Source organism: Myotis yumanensis, unplaced genomic scaffold (genome assembly GCF_028538775.1).
Source record: "Myotis yumanensis isolate MYYU_CA2020_CCGP unplaced genomic scaffold, mMyoYum1.0.hap1 SCAF_13, whole genome shotgun sequence".
Taxonomy (NCBI): domain Eukaryota; kingdom Metazoa; phylum Chordata; class Mammalia; order Chiroptera; family Vespertilionidae; genus Myotis; species Myotis yumanensis.
Genome location: NW_027223764.1, coordinates 5,010,883 through 5,033,162, shown reverse-complemented (window position 1 = coordinate 5,033,162; position 22,280 = coordinate 5,010,883). Strand labels below are relative to the sequence as shown.

Below are 22,280 nucleotides of genomic sequence, written 5' to 3'. Positions count from 1 at the left end.
TGGGGGGGGGGGGGGGGACCCAGGCTGTGTGTGTGGGTAGGGGCATCACACTTAGGCCTGGCAGCTTGCTGGAGGAATCAGCTCACAGCCATGCAGCCCCCCAACCTTCTGCTTGTGGCTCGGGCCCATCTGGTCAGAATGCAGGTGGAGGTCCTCCCAGTCTGCCCCTGACCCTCTGGCCCTCTGGCTGTCCCTGACCCGTAGGCCTGGGCTCAGGAGCAGGTTCCCAGACCCCCTTTCCTAAGGGGATCCATCCCCACCGCTCAGACCCAACCCTGCCCCTTCCCAGCGTAGGCTGAGCAGCGTGTCTCTGTGGGTGGTCCTGAGGTCCAATGCCAGGCTAGGGGCCAGCAGGAGGGTCCGGGGTCGGGGGGGCGGCGCAAAACCCACTCACGCGGGGATGGTGCAGGGCCAGAGAAGTCGGGGCAGCTTCCAACCCAGACGCCTTTAATTGAGCCAGTGCCCATCGGGCTGGTGGCAGTGCTGCGGCCGGCTGGGTGGCATGCAGAGTCCTGGCTACAGGTGTCCTCACCGCACAAGACTGCTGCTCTACCGCACTACTGGATGCACACTCAGTAACAAGACGGGGGCATCCTAGCTAAAGGTCCTAACGCCCCCTGGAGATGGGCGACTACGAAGGCGGAGGTTTGGTCCTTGGAAGAGTGTACAACGTGGCTGGGAAGCCACTCGACTGGGAAGCCACGCCGCGCTCAGCTCCCGGCGGGTCCCTGAAGTCACAGCGGCCCCGGTGGGGCTCAGCTCACGGCGCTGCTCCTGTGCTGTGACAGGCTGGGCCGGGGCTGGGGGCCGGGACCGGGGACACAGGCCGTAGCTCTGCAGGGAGGCACACGGCAGAGCCGCGACTTCGAGGGGCAGTGATGCACACGGGGAGGAGGGGGCCAACCCCAAACCCTTGGCCTGTGTGTGTTGTGAGGCCCTGGGGGTTCCCACAGCCCTGCCTTCATGAGGCACCTAGCACCCGGCCCAGGCAACCTGAGCTGTCCCTGGCAGTGGCACCTCCCCAGATTCAGCCCTCATAACAGGGCCTGGGACCCCCAAAAGGAAAGTTTCTGGGGAGGGGAAGGGAAGACCAAGCACCTTGCAAAGTCAGTTCAACAAAGGGAAGCTAACAGGGAGAGTGAGCCCCACGCCGCCTGTCTGGGACAGCACCCGCTGCTCACACCCTGAGCACTGAGTGAGGTCTAGGACAGCGAGGTGATGTTGGAACGTCCACCAGGGGGCGCCATGATCTTCTGGGCTGTGCGTCTGGCAATGTGGTCATCTGCCTGAGATCCTACAGAAAGGGCAGGGCACAGGCGTGGGGAGAGGTCACAGACACGGCCACATCCAAAGGCCAGGATTGCAGAACCTACCCCCCCAAGGGTCCCTGATGCTCCCCAGATGGCAGGTGCTCCTGTCACTGAAGCCTCGGATGCATAGGACAGCAAGGCCAGCGTTTACAGCAGGCAGGGGCCTGGAGGTCAAGGTCCACCCTCTGGGAAGGCTTCCTGGAGCAGAAGCCAGTCCTGCCTTGTCCCTCCAGGGGGTCTCAGGCTGTCCCCGAGATGGGAGAGGCCTGTCCCCAGCTTTTAAGATGATCCAGATTTCAAAGGGGACCTTCCCCTACCCTATGTCCCAGGAGGTGAGCAGGGATTGCCATCACCTTCCCAAGAGGGAGCACGAGACAAGTCCTCACGGGGCAGGTGAGCCCCACCCAAGGGCTGGAAAGGGGGGTGTCTGGCTCTGGTTTGCAGGGAGAACCTGGGCCCAGTGCTTCTGGAAGGTTCTTCACACAGCATGCTGGGAAGTCCCTGACCAGAGGCATGTCCCTGAAGGCCCTTCCTCGTGTGCGTCACACACCACGGCGGGTGGCGGGGCTGCTGGGGCTGGAGCAGCCAGACTCCACCTGGCATTTGGGTCCCACAGAGGCTGGGCTTCCCATGCTCACCCTGGGCTCAGAGTGACAGCCCCAGGCAGGTCCTGGGGCCGGAAGGGGCTTCCAGGTGGGCCTCACCCCCCCCCCCCCCCCCCACTGGCCCCTCGCAGGGCAATGGTCTTCACCCACAGACACAGGCTCAACTCACCAGACAAGCTGAACCCCGACTGGTGCAAGTTCCGCACGGGTGGCACTGAGATCTTCCCGGGGCAGGACGCGCGGGCCTGGGAGCCACCCCCGGGCTTGGCGGGCACCATCACCTCATGGACCGGCCCATCGTAGAGGCCTCGGGGCACACCATGAATCTCTGCCAGCTGCAGGTCAAGGGAGCCAGGCGTGAGGGGACTGAGGCACCCCACAGCTGGAGGGCAGGGGCTCCTGCCGAGAGCCTGACCACTCTACTCTGTTCCAACATCAGGGTCAGGTTCAGGGAGCAGCTTCAGGGCCCTGACAGCCTGAGTTAGAGCAGACACCACACCCCTCCCCAGGGGACGGCCCCCAGGCAGCTCACTCTCACTTCAGACATCCTTTGAGTGTGCCTGTGTGCATGCGTGTTCATGTGTGTACATGCAGCAATCACTTAGGCATGCAGCGTGGAACCTAGGCCGATACCTGGTGCAACCATCAGACGCAGGGTTATGGGAAGAGAAGGTAAAGATAAGGAAAAGTGCTCACGATGTTCACAAGAGCCGTTGTGGAAAGCTCACACCCTGCTTATGATCACGTGCACATCTGCTCATGGAGAAACCCAGGAGGCCCTGCTTCTGTGTCCACAGTAGTTTACTTGGGGAGGTGCCACTCATGACTATTTCCCTCTGTCTGGGCTTTGCACAGACGAGGGTCACTTGGGAAATAAACGCTCACAGGGCCACCCCTGGAACCCACCCCGGAGCAGGCCTGTGCTGCTGGGCAGGGAGTCGGGGCTGATCTGGAGCAAAAACCTCCCAGACGCGTGGAAGGTCCAAGAACTCTCGCCGCCTTGCACGCTGGCCCGGGCCTTACCCTGTTGCGCGCCTTGATCCTCTTGTAGACGAAGTCCGGGAACGTCTTCCGAGGAATGAAGCGGCCGGCCCCCGGAGTGACGAACAGGTGCCCGTCCTCCACGACCACCCTGCCCTGACTGATGACCACCGTGGGGGCTCCTCGGCACTCCACGCCTTCAAAAATGTTGTACTCCACATTCTGGGGGGACAGCGCGAGAGTCCACACCACCCTCAGGACACCCCTCGGGCTGCCAGCCTCAGGGGTCGGGGGGTGGGGCGGGTCTGAGTGCCCGTGCTTGACCTCTGATGGGAGGCAGCCACCTCAGCAGGGCCAGAACCAGCAGGAATTGGCCGCACCCTTCTGGGCTTGTCTCCGAGTCCCATTTCTTAGAAGGACAAAGAGCACATGGGGAGCTTGCCCTGGGTAACTCGCCCTCCAGGTGGGCAGGCACGTGACACTCTGCAGCAATCTCGAGACAGGCGTCCCAGCTGAGGGGGGCAGAGCTGCCCCCGATGGCCATCCTGGAGCCCCGGGAAGGCTGCCAGGCCCCGACCCCACCCTGACCCTGACTCGGGGACCCGGCTTCACTCACCAGGTTGTGGCTCTTGGCAGAGATGATTTTCGTGGCCTTGGGGTTCCAGATCACCAGGTCAGCGTCGGAGCCCACAGCCACTCGCCCCTTCCTTGGGTAAAAATTGAAGATTTTGGCTGCATTTGTACTGGTCACAGCAACGAACTCGTTCTCGTCCATTTTCCCTGAGGCCTGGGAAGCAAGAAGGGGAGCTGAGAGGTCTGGGGCTTCATGAGGCCCGAGGCCCCGCCCCCCAGGGCAGCGACAGCACCCGCTCACACTCCCAGGGCGCATGAATCGGTCCATCTCAGCCAGCCGGTGCTCTCCCCCTTCCTGTGCCCAAAGCCTGGTCCCTGGGCTCACTTAGTGGTGAGTAAGTGGAGAAGACTCCATGTCTGTGTGCCCCGAGGGACACGACTGTTTCCCCGTGTGGCCAGGAGGCCTGGGGAAGCCGGGCGGCGAGGGAGCCGGGGTCTGGGCCTCAGTCCAGGGAAGGGCAGGGGTTGGGGGCGAAGGGGATCGAGGATGCCCGGCAGAGCTTTCCGAGTGAGGCGGGAGTCTGGATCGAAGGCATGCTGGGGAGACCACTAGCACCGCAGAGGACACCATCGGAAAGGGGTCCCACTTGCTCTCAGCTGCCTGCACAGAGGTGACATGAGAATCGGAGGGGAGGGCCCTCCGGGGGACCAGAACCGATGTCTGAGGAGCCCTGGGTGAGGGCGGGAGCAAGGACACGCTGGGGCCCACACACTGGACTCATTCCTCGAGGTGTTGCCCAGTTAAGTGCTTCCCACTCTGACGAGCCAGCAGATCCCAAGGCAGCCGGCTCCGGTCGGTGCACAGCGCCCAGGCCCCGGGACTCACCACGCACTTCTCCCAGACCACCGACATGCGCTCCTCCACACCGTTGGTGCCCTCGGGGATGAGAGTGAAGTTGTCTTTGCCGACGGCCTTCTGGGCAGTGGTGAAGGTGCAGTGGGCACTGCCCATCACCTGGAGGTCCCCGCTGAGAACAAGCGAGTCAGGGAACCCAGAGGGGCCTGGCCCTCCTGAACCAGCCAAGGCCGCTCGGCTTCAACCCCACGTGGCCCACGCACCCACAGGGCCAGAGGTGGTCTGTGAGGGCAGTGCTGGGCAGAGCTGCACCTCAGTGTGGGGGTGGGGCTGGGGCAGATCAGGGTGGGTGCTCTGCTGCGGCCCAGGGTCTGTGTGGGAGAAGCCTGGAGCTGCCAGCAGGCCGAAGTTGTGCACACAGGCCCACCTGGGGCCACCCTGAGCGTCTCCTTACCTGGCCAGCAGGGAGGTGAGGTGGTCTGCGGTGGTGGGGTCCGGGTTGATGGGGGGGGAAGTGACGAAGGCTGCGGCCTTTGCCCAGTTCTTGCTCCAGTAATGCGAGCCGTCAGTGCCCAGGCTGGCGGTGAGGGGCTCCCCAAACACGACCACCCCTGCAGTGAGGCCCGTGAGAGGCACCCCACGCCTGCATGCCCCCAGGACCCAAGCAGGGTGGAGTCCTGGGCACTGCACTGCCCCTCAGTTTCCTGACCCTGCACAGCTTGTCCCTCTCCTCTGGGGCACCAGGCAGGCAGGGGGTCAGGCCTGCCAGGCACTCCACTGGGCCACAGGCTGAGTGAGACCCCGTCAGCTCGCTGCTCGCCCCCTGCTGGTCTGCATGGACGCATACACGCTTTTCTTATTTACCCCCTGCCTCCAGCTGTGTGGGTGCTCTATGGGCAGAGAGCACCCCAGCTTTCAGGATGTGCACCCCAGCTCCTGGGTGCACGGAGGTGCCCAGCGAACAGTAATGTGGGGCGCCAGGTGGGGTCAGCTGGACAAGGTTCCATTGCACTAAAATCAGGCTCCCTCTCGCCCTCACAGCACGTTTCCCTGGGGAATCCTGACCATGATGACCCCAGGGCCATCCTGGAGCCCCTGGGAAGGGACTAGCCCAAGGTCACAGGGCATGTCCACCGTCACACACAGACCCTGTGACTCCACAGGCCCCTCTGTTTGCTTTAAGGGCCCTGGTGAGCAGCTGCTGCTCCCCCGCAGGCCACACGGCCCACCCCAGGAGTCCCTGGCATGAGGCCCCTCGGTGAGGAGGCCAGGGTGGAGGTCAAGCTGCTTCTCAGTCATACCTGCCCTACTCTGAGCCTCAGTGAAGCCAGCCAAGTTCCCGGGAGGTGGAGAAGATGACCCCTGACCCCCCAGACCCTCACCAGCACGGGGGTCCAGACCCAGGACTCACCCCTGCGCTTGGCTCGGGCCACCACATCAGCCGCAGCCTTGCTCATCACCTTGGTGACGTACAGGGGGCAGTTGGCCTGCTTGGCGATGGTGACGGCACGGTACACGGCCTCGGCCTCCACCTGGGGACAGGGATGCTCAGGCCACGCGAGGGCCTGGGGAACCCTGACCATGCTGACCCCCAGGGCCATCCTGGAGCCCCTGGGAAGGGACTCACTCAAGGTCACAGGGCATGACGGTCACACACAGATCCTGGGCCCAGAGAGGGCACCCCTGGGTGGGTGAGGACTCCAGCTTGGGGCTCGGTGCCCAGGATGGGGTGACCCACATCGTTCTCGGGCCCTGACCATGCCACCTTTCAGCCTTGAGTACCGGGCTTGGGGTGACCAGCGGTCATAGGGGACATGTGCCTGGTGGGGGGACAGGTGAGGACAGCATGGCCGCGGCCCTGCCCGGACCATGGACCCAGACCCACCCCCAGAGGAAGGCGGCATCTGGGGCGCAGTCAGTGCCAAGGTGCACGCGGCGGGCACAGTGCTTACCTCGTCGGGGTGGCTGAGCACGTGGCCCTCGGGGCCGGTGATGCCGAGCTCCAGCAGCCGCTTCTGCTCCTACAGAAACCAACCAGGTGCCACGTTCCCGCCCAGGTGCGCCAGAGCCCGGAGCCGCAGCCAGGGCATGCGGGCCACCGCCCAGGGGCAACCACTGGCTGAGGCTGAGTCTGGGCCCCCGGCATCACCAACCACGGAGAATGCAGAGCAGGCGAGGAGTGGCTGCCGCTCCCCGAACTACAGATGGGGGAACGGGGCTTGGAGAGGGCAAGGGACTCGCCCGAGGTCACAGGGCTCCTGGCGTTGGGGCTCAGATGACCCCACAGGCTTGCCTGCCAAGCTGGGTGTGCACTGGGGGCTCTGTACAGGCGGGGTGGGCAGACCACCCCCCAGGCCCCAGAGGAGCCCCCTGAACCTCCCAGGTGCCCCGATGCACCTGCACCTGAGGGGCCACCAAAAGCGTGAGGAGAAAAACATCAAGTGCAGGGCGCAGAGCTCATGGGCGCCTACCTCACAGCCCGGGCCGAGGGGAAGGCGATGGGCAGGACCCCACCTGGGGTGTGACTGAAGGACAGGCACTGACCCCACACGTGTGCCCACTGGTCAGAAGGAAAATTAAGCCAGCTCCCTGAGGGGCCTCCATCCCTGGGGCCGGGAGGCCCGAACCCCCAGTCTCAGTAGCCCCAACAAAGCAACATTTTGGTTTGGAAGAACTTTTGATAAGTGTGATGACCATGGAAAAATCGATGGCAGCAAAAAGTTCCCCTAACTCCCTGCTTGCTTGACCTTTGACCTGGGCAAACTACCTCCTGAACATGTTCAGTATCCCCTCCCTCGGGGTTGGTGGGATTAAGTGCTCACATCCTGGTGTCCAGGAGTCACCCTCGCCCTCACCCCTCGCCGCGCCCAGGCAGCCCGGCCCGCACCTCCTCCACGATGTCTCCATTCTCTGCGTGCACTTGGGCCAGGGCTCCCAGGTCCCGGATGATGCTGAAGATCTCATACATCTGCGAGGAGAGGCGCATGAGCTGTAAGGGGGCGTCTCTCCCGGCAGCAACCCGAGAGACACCTGCTGGCCCTCCTCTGGGCACCGCCCCTACCTGGCCGTCGGTGCACTGGCATCTGTCCTTGTACGCCATGAAGACCAGGAAGGAGTTCACACCTGGAGGAGAGGCAGGAAGGGGTGAGACGCTCAGCTGTCGGGGTGATGCCTGGGAGCCTCCCCGCCTCCCCCATTTCCAGAGGCGCCAGGTGGGATGGTCCCTCTCCAAGGCCGTCTCCCCAACTGGAATGGCAGCCCTTGGGCACCAGGCCCCCACACACTTACCAACAAGAGTGACGAAGGAGGGCGTCTGCCAGCCCCCCCTCACCTGCCCCTCAGGCCCTGGGATCAGGGACCAATGGCTCCCCAGTAGCGAACGCAGATGAATCCCTCACAAACACGCCTCTGGGCCCCGCCACCCCTCTCTACCTCCATCTAACTTTTGTCAAATCCACTATGAACCTTGATATGGTTTTAGCTTCAGGACTTTCAATCAAAAAGCTTAGTCCTCGCCCTGGCTGGTATGGCTCAGTTGGTTGGGCATCATCCTTTGCACCAAAAGGTGGAAGGTTTGATTCCCTGTCAGGGCACACACCCAGGTTGAGGGTTCATCCCTGGTTGGGGCATCTGCAGGAGGCAGCTGATCGATGTTCTGCTTTCATATCGATACGTATCTCTCTCTCCCTTTCCCTTCCCCTCTCTCTAAAAAAAATTATATATATAAATAACTAAAAAATGTAATTAAAAAAAACACAAAAAACTTAACCCTTGATGATGGACTGGCCCGTCATCTGCACGGGCAGCATAGAGCATTGAGGGTGTTAACACCTCCTTCTAACCGGGTCTTAATTGCCAGGAAAACGAATATCACGTTTCCTCCACCCATGAGTATGAGACAAGGGCGCTGCGGTGCCAGCTGTGACCACTGTAACGAGGACAGTTACAAGATATGTCCCTCAGACCCGGGAGGCAGAGGACCTGAGCCTGGATCCTCTGGAAGTAGAACAGACCCTCGAGTGACTCTTGTCCAACTTCCCCCAACTCCTGGCCACCTGCCCTGGGACCAGACGGATGTAGCGCCCAGCACGGAGGGGCGGCCCGGGGAGGGGGCTTCCCACCGAGACCAGGGAAGCCCAGGCACCTGTCTGCCCGCCTGCCCCCCTCAGCCCTGTGAGCACTCACCCTTATCCTTGACCAGGGCCTCCAGCTCCTCCCTGATGCTCTCGTGCCAGCGGGGGATGTCCACGTGCAGGGAGTAGTCGCAGCAGGCCCCGGCGTCCGCCCGCTCCCGCCACTGCTCGTAGGCCGCCAGCAGGCTCACACCCACATCAGGGAACACGTGGTCCACTGTGGGGGCAGTGCAGTCAGCCGAGCCCCCAGCACGGGAACTGGAATGACCTCGACCTCCAAGGAGGTCAGGTTAGCAAGAGATCAGGAACAACACAGGAGATGCCACAGCCACCTTACCTGGGGCTGTCCCTGCTGTAAGCCTGCCCATCAGTTCTTGTCCAGAGAGGCATCGGCCCCATCTCCTCAGCCTCTCTCTGAGCTGAGACAACCCACATCGCCCCTTGACGCACACATCACAGCTCAAGAGCATGGGTGGCAGCTAAGGGCCTTACCCTCCAGCACAGGAGCACCTTGAGGTGGGAAGGGAGGGCAGCGCTGTCCTCAGTGCTGGACCTGGACGCCTGCCCAGAACAGCGGCGTAGGGCTGGCTTCCCATGAGCCTTCCAGACTGCACACACCTTCATCAGTGCCACCCAGCCCACCCATCCCCCAGGGAGGCTGGGAGTGCACACACTGCACTGTTAGCCCCTCACCTGCCAACCTCACACCCAAGGTCCAAACCTTGCTCACAGCCTCCCCTGAGTGAGGGAAGAGCTGGGAGTGCGGTGGCTAACAGGAAGGCACCACCCCAGGGTCCTGGCAGGTGCTGTGCCTCCCTCTAGCACAGCCTTTATGGGGCTCCTGTGCTCCACAGCTCAGAGGGGGAAGCCAGGACCCTGCGGGAGCGGGTGCCTGTCCCACCCTGAGGGCTGTGCCCAGCTCCAGGCTGGTGCTGGCAGGTGGAGGAAGCAGATGGCCCGACAGAGCCAGCCCGGAGCCTGCAGCATCTCTCCATCCTCTCAGCCACACCGCACAGCCTTGGCATTGGCATGGGCAGGTGATGTCAACCACAGAGGTGTCCTGGCCGGCCGGGGCCACCAGTGACCGGCATGAGCAAAGGCCTGAAATGACCAGTCTCCTGAGTCCATCTAAAAGATGGATGGACTGTCGCAGGGCTTTTCACTTCTTGGTTGAGTAAACCAAACCAAGCCATGATTCTGACAGTGGCTAATTGTCACTGGTGGAGTAGCCCATGGTCCTCAGTGCGGCCGTCCCTGGCGGCAGTCACAGAGCGTTTCCTGTGCACCAGGCGCCACAAAGCACCTATGTGCGCGAGCTCGCTTCCTCCTCCTGCTGCCTGACCGATTGGGCAAGTGTGGCCTGTATCAGCCGGCTGTTATCTGAGGCCACACAGCCAGAACATGGTGGAGCCAGCGCCCAACCTGGTTCGTGAGACCCGGCACAGCAGGCACGGCTGCACTCGGCATTCAAGGCTGCGAGAGAGGGGTTTGGCCTGCTATCTCGTCCTGGCTCCTGAGCTTGCTGAGAGTAAGAACACCACACAAGCTGGCACCTGCGGCTTCTCCTCCGAGCTCAGAGGGTTTTGCGAGGACAGCACGTGAGCTGCAGCCTGTCAGAACGGTGCTCACGCCTGGCACAGAGCCAGCTTAGAGAAATGGTACTTCCGGTGGTCGCTGAGAGAGAGACAGTAAGTTTTTGTTGTCTTTTCCTAAAGACACAGCACCTGTTTTTCATTCTTCTTGACACAGGCAGGAGCTTGCTGCAACCCAGCCTCAGCGGGGGTGAAGCTGATAGGCAAACCCATCTGGCATTTCAGGTGACACAACCCCTCGCTTGCCCAAAGCATCAGAGTTTTCCAAACCTGGTCCTCGGCCAGCCGCTGGCTTCCCAGGAAATAATGAATAACTGGGCACTCGTTCATGAGCTCCCACGGACTCCCAGGAGCACCCCAGAGCTGGCCAGGCAGGATGAGAAACAGAAGTGACGAGGGAAGGCGCTCCAGGGCTTTGCAGATCGGGACATGATAGAGGAAAAACCGGACTGAGAAAAAACCCAGCACACAAACCGCTTCCTGCAACACACACACACACCGGGCCAGAGCCCCGAGGTGGGGGCCGGACGCTGCCCGACCCGGGGACACTCACATATCATGGTGGTCCCTCCCGCGAGGGCTGCCTTGGTGCCCTGGCAGAAGTCGTCAGCAGGGGTCATGCCCAGGGCAGGCATCTGCAGCCTCGTGTGCACATCGACACCTCCTGGGAGGACCAGCAGGCCGTGGGCATCGATGGTTCGGATGCCCCCAGGGACGATGAGGTTTTCTCCAATTTGTCTGAAAGCAGCAAAGGGAGATGTCGCTGGTGAGAAAGAGCCCAGGTCAGAACATGCGTGGGCTCCCTGGCAACGCGGTGGAGCTGGGACGCGTGAGCTTGGGCTCCTGTCCTGAGGGAGAGGGCCACACGGCCAGGGCTCCACGGGACTCCGGAGCTGTCAGAGCAGTGAAGTGGCTCAACACAGCTGGCCCTAGTGGAGGATCTAGCCCCGTGTGCACGTCACGGCCCTGGTGGTGTCCACTGAGGCGTCCACTTGCCCTTGGCTGACTAGTGGCTGGAGATGCTTGACACAAAAGCAGAGAAGCTAGTAGGTGTGGTCAGTACGTATTTATTAAGCACCCACTGTGAGCCCCGAATCGTCCCAAGGCTGTGACGGTGCAAGAAATGTGGACGCCATAGTCCTGTTTCCTGAGACCTTACGACTGGACCTTACGGTGAGATCAGTCACTCAAGGCCTGGGCTAGAGCTGCTTGCAGGGAACGAGGTTTCGGAAAAGAAAAAGCACTGGCCTGGATTTCACAAGACTGAGCGTCCTGGGTCACGTGCAGCCAGTGCACTCTATGGCCTGCGAAGGGATTCTTAACAGAAACTCACTTTACCACACCGTCTTCCACGTACAAGTCAGCGTAAAAGGACTGGTCATCGTTCACAACCTTCCCGCCTTTGATCAGAAGGCGGTCACTCTGTTGCAAACAAACAAACAAACAAACAAAATGGATTAAGTTTTCTCCAAACCGAGTTACCCAACATTGTTAGTACAACCTCTCACTCTGTATTGACAACTGAAACATTGGCACACAATCTGTACACGTAAAACCCAACAGAAAAGCCAGCAGCATCTACCATCCGAAAGAATAGGGCAGAGAACCTGGCTAGGCTGCTTGCTGATCAACTGAACGCTGTCTCCGTGTCATTCCTTCTTTGCCAACTCTGCCCACACCTTTGGGAACCCCTGGACCTGCTGGGGTTGGACCCCAACACTCCTCATTGGCACTAACAACCACCTACCTCCAGATTTTTTGTCACACAACAAAATTCTGTTGTGTGTTTTTTCTTTCTGTAAGGTTAAACATGTTCATGACGGATATGCCCAGCAATAAAGTCTTCCTCGCATGGGGAAGGAGGTATTCATACCAAAAAAAAAAAAAAAAAGAATAGGGCAGAGGCAGCTGCAGTCGGGGCACCCCACCCACTCCTTAGAGCCCTGAACCCACCCAGCCCCCTCCTACTCTGCAGAGCTCCCCCCCGCACACACACACAGGCCCTCACTCAGCCTCCCCCTCTGCACCCCACTGGTGAACAGTCTGCTCTCCTCCCAAAGGCAAAAGGATGAAGAGGGAACTGGCTTCTCGCTTTGTCAACAAAAAGCCCACATTAGTGAGAGTGAGTGGTGCAATGAAATGGGTTATATTTACATCTTCAAGTTTACCGTCTAACTCAATACCCAGCTGAGGACAGAGGTGAGCAAAGTCCCACCATGTCGGCACTGGCCCGGAAAGTCTGCCCCGCTCTTTCCGTCCCTTCCCCTCCCCCCATGGCCTCGGCGAAATCACATGCAAGGCCATCAGACTGTGACAAACACAGGAGACAAAGAGGAGGACATGATGGATGGTGGGGGAGGAGACGTGGCTGCTTCTGGGAAGGCGAGGGCCTGTCTGAGGGGCTGCAGCGGGAGGCCACACAGCCCATGCAAAGGCCCTGCAGCTGGAAAGAGCTTGAATTGATATCAAACCCAAGAGGAAGCTGGGGGCTGGAAACTTCTGAGGGAGGGGAGAGGCCCAGGGCTGGCAGGGTGGCGCTGGGATCCATGGAGGGCCCTAGCGGGTTTAAACCTGGTAAGGGATGCTTGCAGGAGGTCACGCTGGCTCTGCACAGAACGTAGAACCTGGCGTTTAATGAAGGAAACAGGCCCGTCGCTTGGATGGTTTCTGAGGTTGTCCAGGTGAGAGGAGGGGCCTTGGACCAGGATGAGAAATGGGCCCCAGAAGGGCTGCTGACGGGGAAGCCATGGGGGTGAAGGGCCAGGAAGGCATTGGGTGACCACAGCTGCTGGTGCTGCCTGGAGGCATCCCACACGGGTGAACAAAGTGTCAGGGAGCAAGGCCAGCTCTCCGTGGGTCCGCCCCACAGCACAGCTGGGACACGGGCAGGGGCTGAGCCAATGCTCACAGCCATAAACCCTTCTGAGCATCCTCCAAATGTCGGGAGAAAGTGTGGTGTGGTGGCCGCCAGGGGTGATGGTCTGACCTCGGGGAGAATAACGGAGAGCAGACTGTAGATCTACACTGTAGACCGATGCGGATGAGGGTCCAAGTTTACAGCACTTTCCTCAGGGCTCCCTGCGACTCGGCCCCGTGGGAAAGCCTGCCGCACTTCACGGGAGGCCTGACCGGGTGCCCACCTAGAGGCCTGGCCAGGGCTCCAGCCAGAGCCTCTGGCCCCTTACACACCATCAGCCTGATGCCAAGAGGACCAGGCCACGGGTGTGGTCGGTGGGAACGCTAGGAGCCTACCATTAAATAACACATTACTTATGAGCCGTATTACTCACTCTCTGTTCTTACTGACACCTAAGAGCTTGTACCTAATGGATTAAAGTAAAACCAGCAGCCTCGTCTACAAAAGGGCTGATGAACTGCCCCGGCCAAAGGCAGACCCCTCCTTATACAGCCCAGAGCTAAGGATGAGCTTACATTTTAATGGGCTGAGAAGTATTTTCTAAAAGTCCAGGCTTTGGGAAAGTGGTATGAAATCCACACTTCACCCTTCCCCAGTGAGGAAGAGACTTGTGCTCTGGGTCCCCCCACTTACCCCACACCCCACACCCCACACCCCACACTCCACACATGGTTCTCAGGTACTTGGGCCCAGACTCTGGGAACTGACTGGGTTTGGAACCAAGCAGATGAGATGGGGGACCATGCTCAGGATGGGGGCCGAAGGAAGGGGTCCTCCTGCCCCTCCCCCTCCCCCCATCCCTTCCCACTCCCCTCCTCCTCCTCCCCAGCCAGCCAGCCACAGGCAGGAGCCTTCCCTCTGGTTCGGTATCTCAGGAAATGAGACCCCACCACCCTCCCACCGAGGCCAAGTCCAGAGTTGGGTCCGAAACTCTGAAACTCCTCGGGCCCTCGGGCGCCACCGTCCACCTGGGGCCCAGGCGCCTGCCTCCCCCGCCTCCCTTTCCCTCCCCCCTCCCTCCCTCCGCGGGCTCCTGGCGCCTGGAGCGGTGGCTTTGTCTCCGAGCAGCCAGGGGTGGAGGTCTGACCTCCCGCACCGCAGCGTGTGGTGTCTGGGGGTCTCTTCTCCCTGAGGGCTGGGGTGCCCCGCTCGGCAGCTAATGAGCTCGCTTTCCCCGGTGTCTCCGAACCCCGGAACCTTGAGGGGCTCGGGCCGCCAGGGGCTATGGGCCGAGCCGGGCCGAGTCGCTTTGTCTCGGACCAGAGCTCGGGCGCAGCGGAGGGTCTAGGGGGCGGCTGGCCTGGGGCGAGGTGCGCAGGGCTGCATCTCCGCGCCCCAGGCCAGGCCGGCGGCGCCAACAAAGGGCCGCGTCCACCCGCCAACTCCGAGGCGGAGGCAGAGCCGAATCCGCCGCCTCGCCCGCCCAGCCGGACCTTCGCGGGGACGGAGGCGCGTCTGCGCTTCGGAAAGCGGCCCGGCCCCAGGCCCCGGGCGCAGAGGGGTCCCGGGAAGCGGCAGGGCCCGGGCCTGGGTGCTCGGCTCTTGGAGACCTCAGCCCCCGGCGGCGGCGCGTGAAGGGTCACAGCCCGGACAGAGGGTCGGCCGGCGCGGGGCTGGGCCCGGGGCCAGGGGCCTAGCCCGGGAGGGAAGGTCCACCCCGGGCCAGGAGGCCAAGCCCCGCCGGGCGGTGGGCAGAGGGTGCGGGGCGGAGAGGGCTCACCGTGATCCGGGGGATGCTCTTCTTGCCTTGGAAGGACATTCTCCTCCTAGAGCGGGTCCGGCTGGGGGTCCCGGGCAGGGGCCGCTCGCGGGCAGGGGAGGTGCAGAGCCCGGAGCGGGGTGGGGGCGCCGGGTGTCCAAGTCCGAGCCAGCCAGGCCGCGCAGCTCGCGTTCCCGGCCCGCCCTCGGCCAGGCCCCGCCCCGTGGCTCATCAAGCCCCGCCCCTGTCAGGTTCGGGTCCCTCCCTCCTGCCCCTCGACTACCGGGCCCCAGGCCCCAGGCTCCAGGCTCCTGGCCCCAGCACTGACCACAAGACCACCCCGCGCAGGCGTGAACCCGCGGACGCGCTGGGTGCAGAGGGGACAGGATTGCAACAGATGTGAGTCTGTGTACGTTTGAAGTCTGCACCCCTCCCCCCTAAGGAGGTGGGGAGGTCGGTCAGTGTCTTGCCAGGACAGCCAAGGGCCGCCGCCAGTTCCCTGGTGACCTGAGGCACCCAAGGCCGCAGGGATGGAACCCGATCTCAAGTTCAGGCCCAGGCGCTCCGGGAGCACTCCGTCCGGGAAGTGTCTCTGGCCAAAGCCAAGCTCCTTCGAGGATATCCCGCCCTGGTCAGTCGGAGCGCTGGGCTATGCGCTGGCCCAGGATCGGGCGATGGAGACACCTCCCAGCGAGGCTGCTGCAGGGCCAGCGCACGAAGTTTGGGGCAGGAGGGTGGAGGCCACGTTGGAGAGACACACAGACACAGAAAGACGGAAAGAGACAGCGAGACTGAGAGACACACAGAGAGACAGCTACCCAGAGCCCAGGACCCACCAGAGTGCGAGAGGCCGAGACCCGGAGGGGCTGGGGTGGAGAGGGCGGGAGGGAAACGCAACCTAGAGAAGACCAGTCAGGTAGGGAGGCCCGGCCTCCAGCCCTCAAGTCCCCTCGGAGGAGCTGAAGGTGATGGGAAGAGGATGCGCTCTGGGCCCACACCCCGGGGCCTTCCAACGTGGGTATGCGGCCCTAGGAGTCCGGGCCCACATCCCCTCGAACTGGCCCCAACGCCCGCGGCCTCTGCCGGCCTCCGGACCATCTCCTCCTGGCTCTCCGGGTCCCTGCGAGTCACCGCGTGGCTTCTGTAGGGCTCTCTGGCCCGAGGGCCCAGCGGCCACCGCCCAGCGCTTCCAGCCGCAGCGTCTTGTTCTCAAAAGCGTCCTCCGGCCGAGCCTGGGGACCGCGGGCTGCCTGCGCGCAGGCACCGTAGCCGGCTTGTGGCCATGGCGGGAGCGGGGAAGGGATGGTGGTCCCAGAGCCTCCTGATGAGGGATGTGGGCGCTGCGTGTGGACTGGGCGGAACTGGGCCTAGTGCTCACCCCACCTCCCACCCCCATCCCATCCCACCCCACCCCCTAATCCGCCCCTACCCTCAGGCGGCCCTGCGGAGCTGGCGCTGTCCATGCTTAAAGTGCTGAACGCGCGCCCCGGGGCCCAGTGGAGCTGGACTGTTTGCCCGGGGCTCGCGTGGGTTCCCATCTCCTGCTCCATCCACTGATCACGGTCTATCAGAACCCCAGCTGTGTTTCAGGGCCCCGTGGGGCGATCCTATGCCAGGCAGGGAGGCTCTGACTCCAAATGTTTCCAATGGGCGTGGGGGTGCAGGCGGGGGGATGGGTCCATGGGATCTGCGCCTGGCCGCTCTCAAAGCCAAGTTCAAGGTGTTGAGGAGAGGGTACTCTCAGCTCGCCCAGGGTCACAGGGCGATGCTGCCACCCTGTGGAGCCCTGCAGATTGATTTTTAAGGGAAAGACTATGCAGCCTTTGCATTCTGTTAGTGCAGCCAGCATTTGAAAGCATACGCTCGGACAATGAGTCACTGCAGGGCACTGGAGTGCTTGACTGAGTGCCCGCGGAGCATGACACGTGGGCAGAGCTAAGTCAGCTCTCTCCCATCCCCTCGCCCCTCCTGGTCTCCACTCCCCAAAGTGGCCAATAAAGGGCCCTTTACTCACCCGTGTTCGATGGTCCACAATGCAAATCTGCCAGGTGTTCTTATTCATGCACAGAAATCCTTCCACTTCTCCACATTGAGTTTTCTCTCCTGGTTCTCATTTGATAAATGGCCTCCGGGTCTGTGGCTGACCTCAGCAGGCGCTGCCAGTGCCTCTGACCTCAGAGCCTGTCCTCCAGGGGAAGTTCCCTGACGTCGGATGAGCCTGCGGACGAGATGCCTGCTGCCCCTCCCCAGTGGGCAGGAGGCCCCAGTTCCCTTCTTGGTGGGGAAAGAGAGATTAGCATTCAGAGTGGACACAGAACGCGGAAGTGGCTAACACAGCCAAACTTCAATGCCTTCTGAGGAGGAGAACATTGGTATTCTAAGATTTATAACAATTTTTATTAAAACTGTACAATAAATTACAAATGAGTAAAAATTCTCTGATATACATCGTAGGAATCACCATACAAAAATATGTGCAAAATGTTGTGGTTGATCGCCATACAAACCTACGTCAGGCCTGTGAGTACCGGTTAGCACTGAGCAGATCACGTGTGTAGAATGTGTTACTGAGGAGCTTTTCAGGGGACGCAAATACTGGCCGGCATATTGCCAGGCGGAAACAGGTCCTCAATTCGTTTTTGCATAAATGTACAGTCAAGCTTTTAAAAAATATACAGTAAACAAATATATGATTTGATACATATATTTACAACTTGATTTCCTGAGCCTAAACGTTAAGTCCATTACTGTGTTAAAACACACAGCCCACCTTAAGGTTTCGATGATGGCAAAAGCAGGTGAAAGTGACCGTGCCTCAAACCCACTCCCGCACACCCTCCTTCCTGACCTCCAGGGCCGTGTAAGGCACGCAGGGTGTCCTGAAGCTCGGGGTTCCACGTGGGCAGAGCACCACCGCCCTTCAGCAGCTGGCACCCCAGACCGTGGAAACGAGGTACACACACATCCGTGTCAGCAAGGAAGCTGCGGTTCACGTGGGTCTCTGGTCTAGACAAACGAAGCCGTGCGCTGTGCCGGGGTGTGCACACAGTGCTATGTGTGAGAGCCGTTATGCTGCATTCATGTTGACGTCTTGGTTACACATTCAGCATTTCTGGCAACGTTTCAGGGTCCCCCCTCTTGGTCCACTGCGGAGGGACGCATTTCCACACAGATTTCCCCTTTTGAAGAGCCCAGTGGTCTTGAGTAAAAGGTATACGCTAGGATTTAGAAAACGCACCTTCTTTAAAATACTTGGATTCTTCAGATGCTCGCGGGACCAGCAGGAATCAGTGGCGAATGCTCGTATTCTGCCATGTGGGCAAAAGCCCAGTCCTGAAATGCTGGCTTTTGTAACCAGATGAAAGCGGGTGCCTCTGACACAGAACTGAAAGCAATGCTATCGAAAGAGGAAAACGGACACTGCGTGTGCTCTCAGAAGGCGGCAGAGATGCAAATGTGCTCTGGTGCTTGGAATATTATTTGAAACATTCATTGAGCCATTTTCTCTCTCCTATGTACACATATTTCACATGTAACAACTTTGTAAGCATCAGTGCATACATACGTGGTTCTCTCTCCTGAATAGTGTGCCCTTTTCAAATGTATAAGCTGTGATTAAGAGTGTCTGGGGTGGGTGGGTTGGCGTATGAAGAGCTCCAGACGTATGGACAACATGCAAAGCCATAACAGTCCAAGGAGACAGGTATGTGACTTTGGGTTTCAAATGCGTATCTTTAGATCCTGAATGGCCGCCCGCATGACTGCTGCTCCTGTGCAGGTATGCACCGGGGGGACCCCACAAGAGGAGTGCGTGGACTTCTGGGGTGTCCCTGGATGCCTCGGTCACACACTCCCTCACACTTCGATCTGTTCATCCATAAGTCCTTGGGCCTTTTACTAAGGCCAGACTATTGTTGCCATTCGGTTCTGAGCACAACAAACGTGCAAGGATGGTACAGTCATAAATTGGCCCAGGTCTTGTCCCAGTGAATAGTAAGCATGGCCTTAATGACAACAAAAAATGGGTCCTTCTTGCAAAACTGCGGAGTAGTGCATTGCCTAGCGGAACCCTGCCCTCCCCCGGGAAAGCACATCTCTCCAACCCTGTCAGCTTCTCCCCACTTCAGCCTAGGGAGTCGGCTGCCACTGTCGTCCCCACCAGAGTTGAGCATTTGTTCCGACACAAATGCAAACTGAACCGAACCCTTCCAGACAACGCAGCCGCCCTCCCTCCCGCCTCTTGGTGATGCGGTTTGTGTTCCTTTATGCAACGTTGTGAGTTACGCTCTCACCTGGCTGCACGGCTAGCTGCCCGGTGTTTCGACTTCTAAGTGCCCCAGAGAGCTAAATCCCTGTGCATGGTGTTCTGGTGGAGCAAGTTTGTGCACGAGCACACAAGCACACACACACACACGTGCGCGCGTGCACACACATCCCCCTTGCAACTTCTTTAGCACTGAGAGCGACAACCTTAGACCATCCAGGGGCGAGGCCCACAGAAGAAGAGCTGGATGTCGGGCTGCATCCCAGTGCTGGGCGGCGTCCCTGGGCTGTGGACCCGAGCCCTCGGCGGGAAGGGAACCCACACCAAATCTGGCTTCCACATGTGCGGTTTCCTCTGAAAAAGAGTGAAGACAAAGCTTTATTTTAGCGTGAGCCATCTGAAGCAATCGGGCCACACACACGGTGGGGAAGGCCTGGGAAAGTGCCAGGGGCCACGGTGCCACATTGGAGGCTTTGCCTGGGAGATGCAAACCAGCGTTCCCGGAGGTCATGGGGCCACAAAGGTGGGTCCGTGTGCCCCACGCACGAAGCCATGTGCAGAAGTGGCCTCAACCTTCCCGCAGTGCCTGGGGCCGCTGCCCACGTTCCTACCCCATCTTCATTTCTTCTCATGACTACTTAGAAAGGGGCTGTGTCAGGTAGCAATCCCTCCTTCTCGCCTTTTATGCTTGTGATGCCTGGAACAAGTTAGGAAAGGCTTTCTAACAAGGAGGCTAGGCCAGGATGGGCCCCTGGGGCGGCAGGAGTAAGAGCAGGATGTGGGGTCAGAGGCAAAACCCCAGGGTCTCAGATTTTAGAAACTCCACAGGTTTCTAATCCAGGAGAGAACGAGAGGGTTTGTGGGCTTTTTGTTTCGGTTTCTCAGCCTAACTTCTAAGTCAGCCGACAGTCCCCCAAGTAGAGCGCCGTGGACAGGCAACTGCCCGGTGATGGGGTGGTGTCCCGGTAGGGACGGCCGCCACAGCCAAAGCCTCGCTGCATTTAGGAGAGTGCGGTTATGGCGTCATGTCTATAGTGACCTGCACTGAGGAAAGGTGACGAAGTACAGGAATAGGTGGATAACCAAAGCCATGAACCGGCTTCATGTCACGGCACCAGAATGAGCAGAGGAGGGGCCAGGGGGCGCTGGCAGCCTGGTGTTTTGAAGTGGGCCCCCAGCCCAGCAGGCACGAACACGTCGGAACCTCATTAAGAGCTGCGGAAGCACACCGCCTGTCGGTACCACGTGCAAACGGACTCAGACATATGGATCAGGAATCAACATTCTGATTTCTGTCAAAATAGAGCCCGAGGAACAGGCCCTGGTGTGTTTGTGTTGGGAGGTCCACTGAGACCGACTGTGGGGAAACAGCTGCTGGCATGGGAGACGAGCACCTTCAGGGTCGGAGGAGCCGCCTGGAGCAGAGGCCCGTGCGGGTGGCAAGCACCACAGAAGGCCCGGCCCTCGGCCTCTCTGGGGTTCCAGAAACCACATGAGACAAGTCAGCCGGGTCCCCACAGGGTGGGCCGGCTGACGACCAAGTGGGCGAGGGCCCAACTCCACAGACACGTACTTGGCCTGTGAGACCCTTTAGCCTGGTCCTTGCTCTCTGCCCCCAAGCACCGCCCCTACTTCCTGTGTCCCAGACGCCCCCAAATAACCCACACAAATAGGTGTCATCGGCTCCTGGCACAATGGAGAATGGGCTACAACAGCCTTCCCACATCATCTGAGAAATTAAAGCCAAACATTTCCAAACCAAACAGAAACAAATGAGAACCCAAACCCTGTGGGGCCAAGGCCTTTTATCCCCAAAGCTCCGATTTGGGGGGAATGTCAAAAATAAATGGCCTCTCCCAGACCCAGCTTAGCTTCCTACCTCACAGCGCTCCTCGGGGCCTTTCACCAATTGGCAGGTCTCAGCCCCTGCCCGGCCTGCACGGTGTGCAATGTCCCCTCTCCCCAGCGCCCACGGAGGAGAGCCGGTGGGGCTCACGCGCATGCTGGGTTGGGCGCTCTGTTCCAGGGGGGGCCACGCTCACACTGTGCCCCGCCCAGGGCTCCTCCTCCTGTTCTGGCTGCAGCTGCCTCGTCAACATGGAATAAAAGCAGCAGCTGCCTTTATGGAGCAGGTCACAGGTCACAGGTCACAGGTGAGGGCCTGCCAGGCTCCTGAATGCAGAGTTGGTGGGTTTTATGTGTCATCCTGACGGGCAGTGGCTGCCCAGACATTTGCCAAACAGGATTCTGGGTGTCTGTGAGGTTGTCTGGACTAGATTGACATCTGAGTCAGCCGACTGAGTAAGCAGATTGTCCTCCCGATGGGGTGGGCCTCACCCCAATCAGCTGAGCCTCCAGGCGACTCAGGTTCACTCCCGTGTGGGAGCCGTTTCTATGAAATTGTGTTCCTGGGGCTGCAAAAACTTTTTCCATGAACAGTCACTTTATAGAAAGTGACTACATGAGCATCATGCCCTGTTTCTTGGCGTTTTCTCCCAGTTACCTGGGAATCAGAGACTCACGGCTTAACCTCAGCCGTGGCTGGTGATTCCAGGGCCACAGTGTACCCCCTGGTGCTGCCCACCTCTCCCCTGGGGCCTGGGGACACTGGATAGTGGTGTCCTCTGGCCTTGACCGCTCCTCCGCCCAGCATCCCCTCTCCCCGGGCATCAAGGGCGCCTGTCCTCCATTCCCATGGCCCCGCATAAGCCCCCAGCCCTGGTTTTTTGGAGGACCATTGCTGTGAGGGGCCGCCAGGGGGTCAGGGTGGGCACGGTCATTGCCAGAGGTGGGTATGGGGCGGGTGCTCACGGTGCAGGGCCTGAGGCCGGCGCTGAGTGCATTCCCCGCCTTCCAACCATCTGAGCACATAGGATGCCACCGAGTCCACGTCAGCCCAGGGCTTACCCGGTCAGGGCCACACCCTCCAGGTAATGGCCGGAAGGGTGTGTAGAAGCCAGGGCAGCCGGTCCCTCCTGCAGAGAAGGCGGCTGATCTCATCTCTGTACTGTGCATATACGTGGACTGCACAGTCCCCCGCCGGTGTGGGCGCAGAATCCAACTGCCCAGGCTGCCAGGCCTCTGCCTGACCACACACACACACACACACACACACACACACGTCGCACACACATATTACACAGACGCACTTTGCCTGCTCCCCACTGGTGCCTGTCCGTTTCCTGTCTGGGTTGCAGGCAGCAGCTCTCACAGCCCCACGAGGGGGTGTCCAGCTGTCTTTCTGACACTGACCTCTCTAATAATGGCCCCATGGTTGTGCCACTAAAAAGACCCATTATTGCTCCAATCAAGATGGCTGCATTTCCCATCACCAGGCAGCTGCTGCGAGA

General features: G+C 60.4%; 2 protein-coding genes across 6 annotated transcripts in view; both read right to left on the bottom strand.

The window, feature by feature from the left end:
* Nucleotides 1-430: 430 nt before the first annotated feature.
* DPYSL4 (dihydropyrimidinase like 4) lies at nt 431-14,856 on the bottom strand. Its single transcript, XM_070432125.1, has 14 exons — nt 14,688-14,856; nt 11,384-11,472; nt 10,604-10,788; nt 8,511-8,675; nt 7,387-7,448; nt 7,213-7,293; nt 6,278-6,346; nt 5,737-5,857; nt 4,780-4,936; nt 4,356-4,497; nt 3,513-3,683; nt 2,939-3,118; nt 2,085-2,250; nt 431-1,294 (listed from the first exon to the last, which is right to left on the bottom strand). Exons 1-14 carry the CDS (start codon nt 14,724-14,726, stop codon nt 1,203-1,205), a joined length of 1,719 nt encoding a protein of 572 aa, XP_070288226.1. The 5' UTR covers nt 14,727-14,856; the 3' UTR covers nt 431-1,202.
* A 2,227-nt stretch (nt 14,857-17,083) lies between these two features.
* Nucleotides 17,084-22,280, bottom strand: part of JAKMIP3 (Janus kinase and microtubule interacting protein 3) — a 50,166-nt gene continuing 44,969 nt past the window's right edge. For all 5 annotated transcript variants that reach the window (XM_070432115.1, XM_070432117.1, XM_070432121.1 and 2 more), the window contains one exon: nt 17,084-19,284. The gene's annotated coding sequence lies outside the window, so the exon portion shown is untranslated. The remainder of the gene's footprint in view (nt 19,285-22,280) is intronic.

Coding starts and splice junctions, on each gene's coding strand:
- DPYSL4 (XM_070432125.1), bottom strand. CDS start 14,726: ATGTCCTTCCAAGGCAAGAAGAGCATCCCCCGGATCACG. Junction 10,789..11,383: donor GTGGAAGACGGTGTGGTAAA/GTGAGTTTCTGT, acceptor TGCTGCTTTCAG/ACAAATTGGAGAAAACCTCA. Junction 2,251..2,938: donor GGATCAAGGCGCGCAACAGG/GTAAGGCCCGGG, acceptor CTTGACCTGCAG/CTGGCAGAGATTCATGGTGT.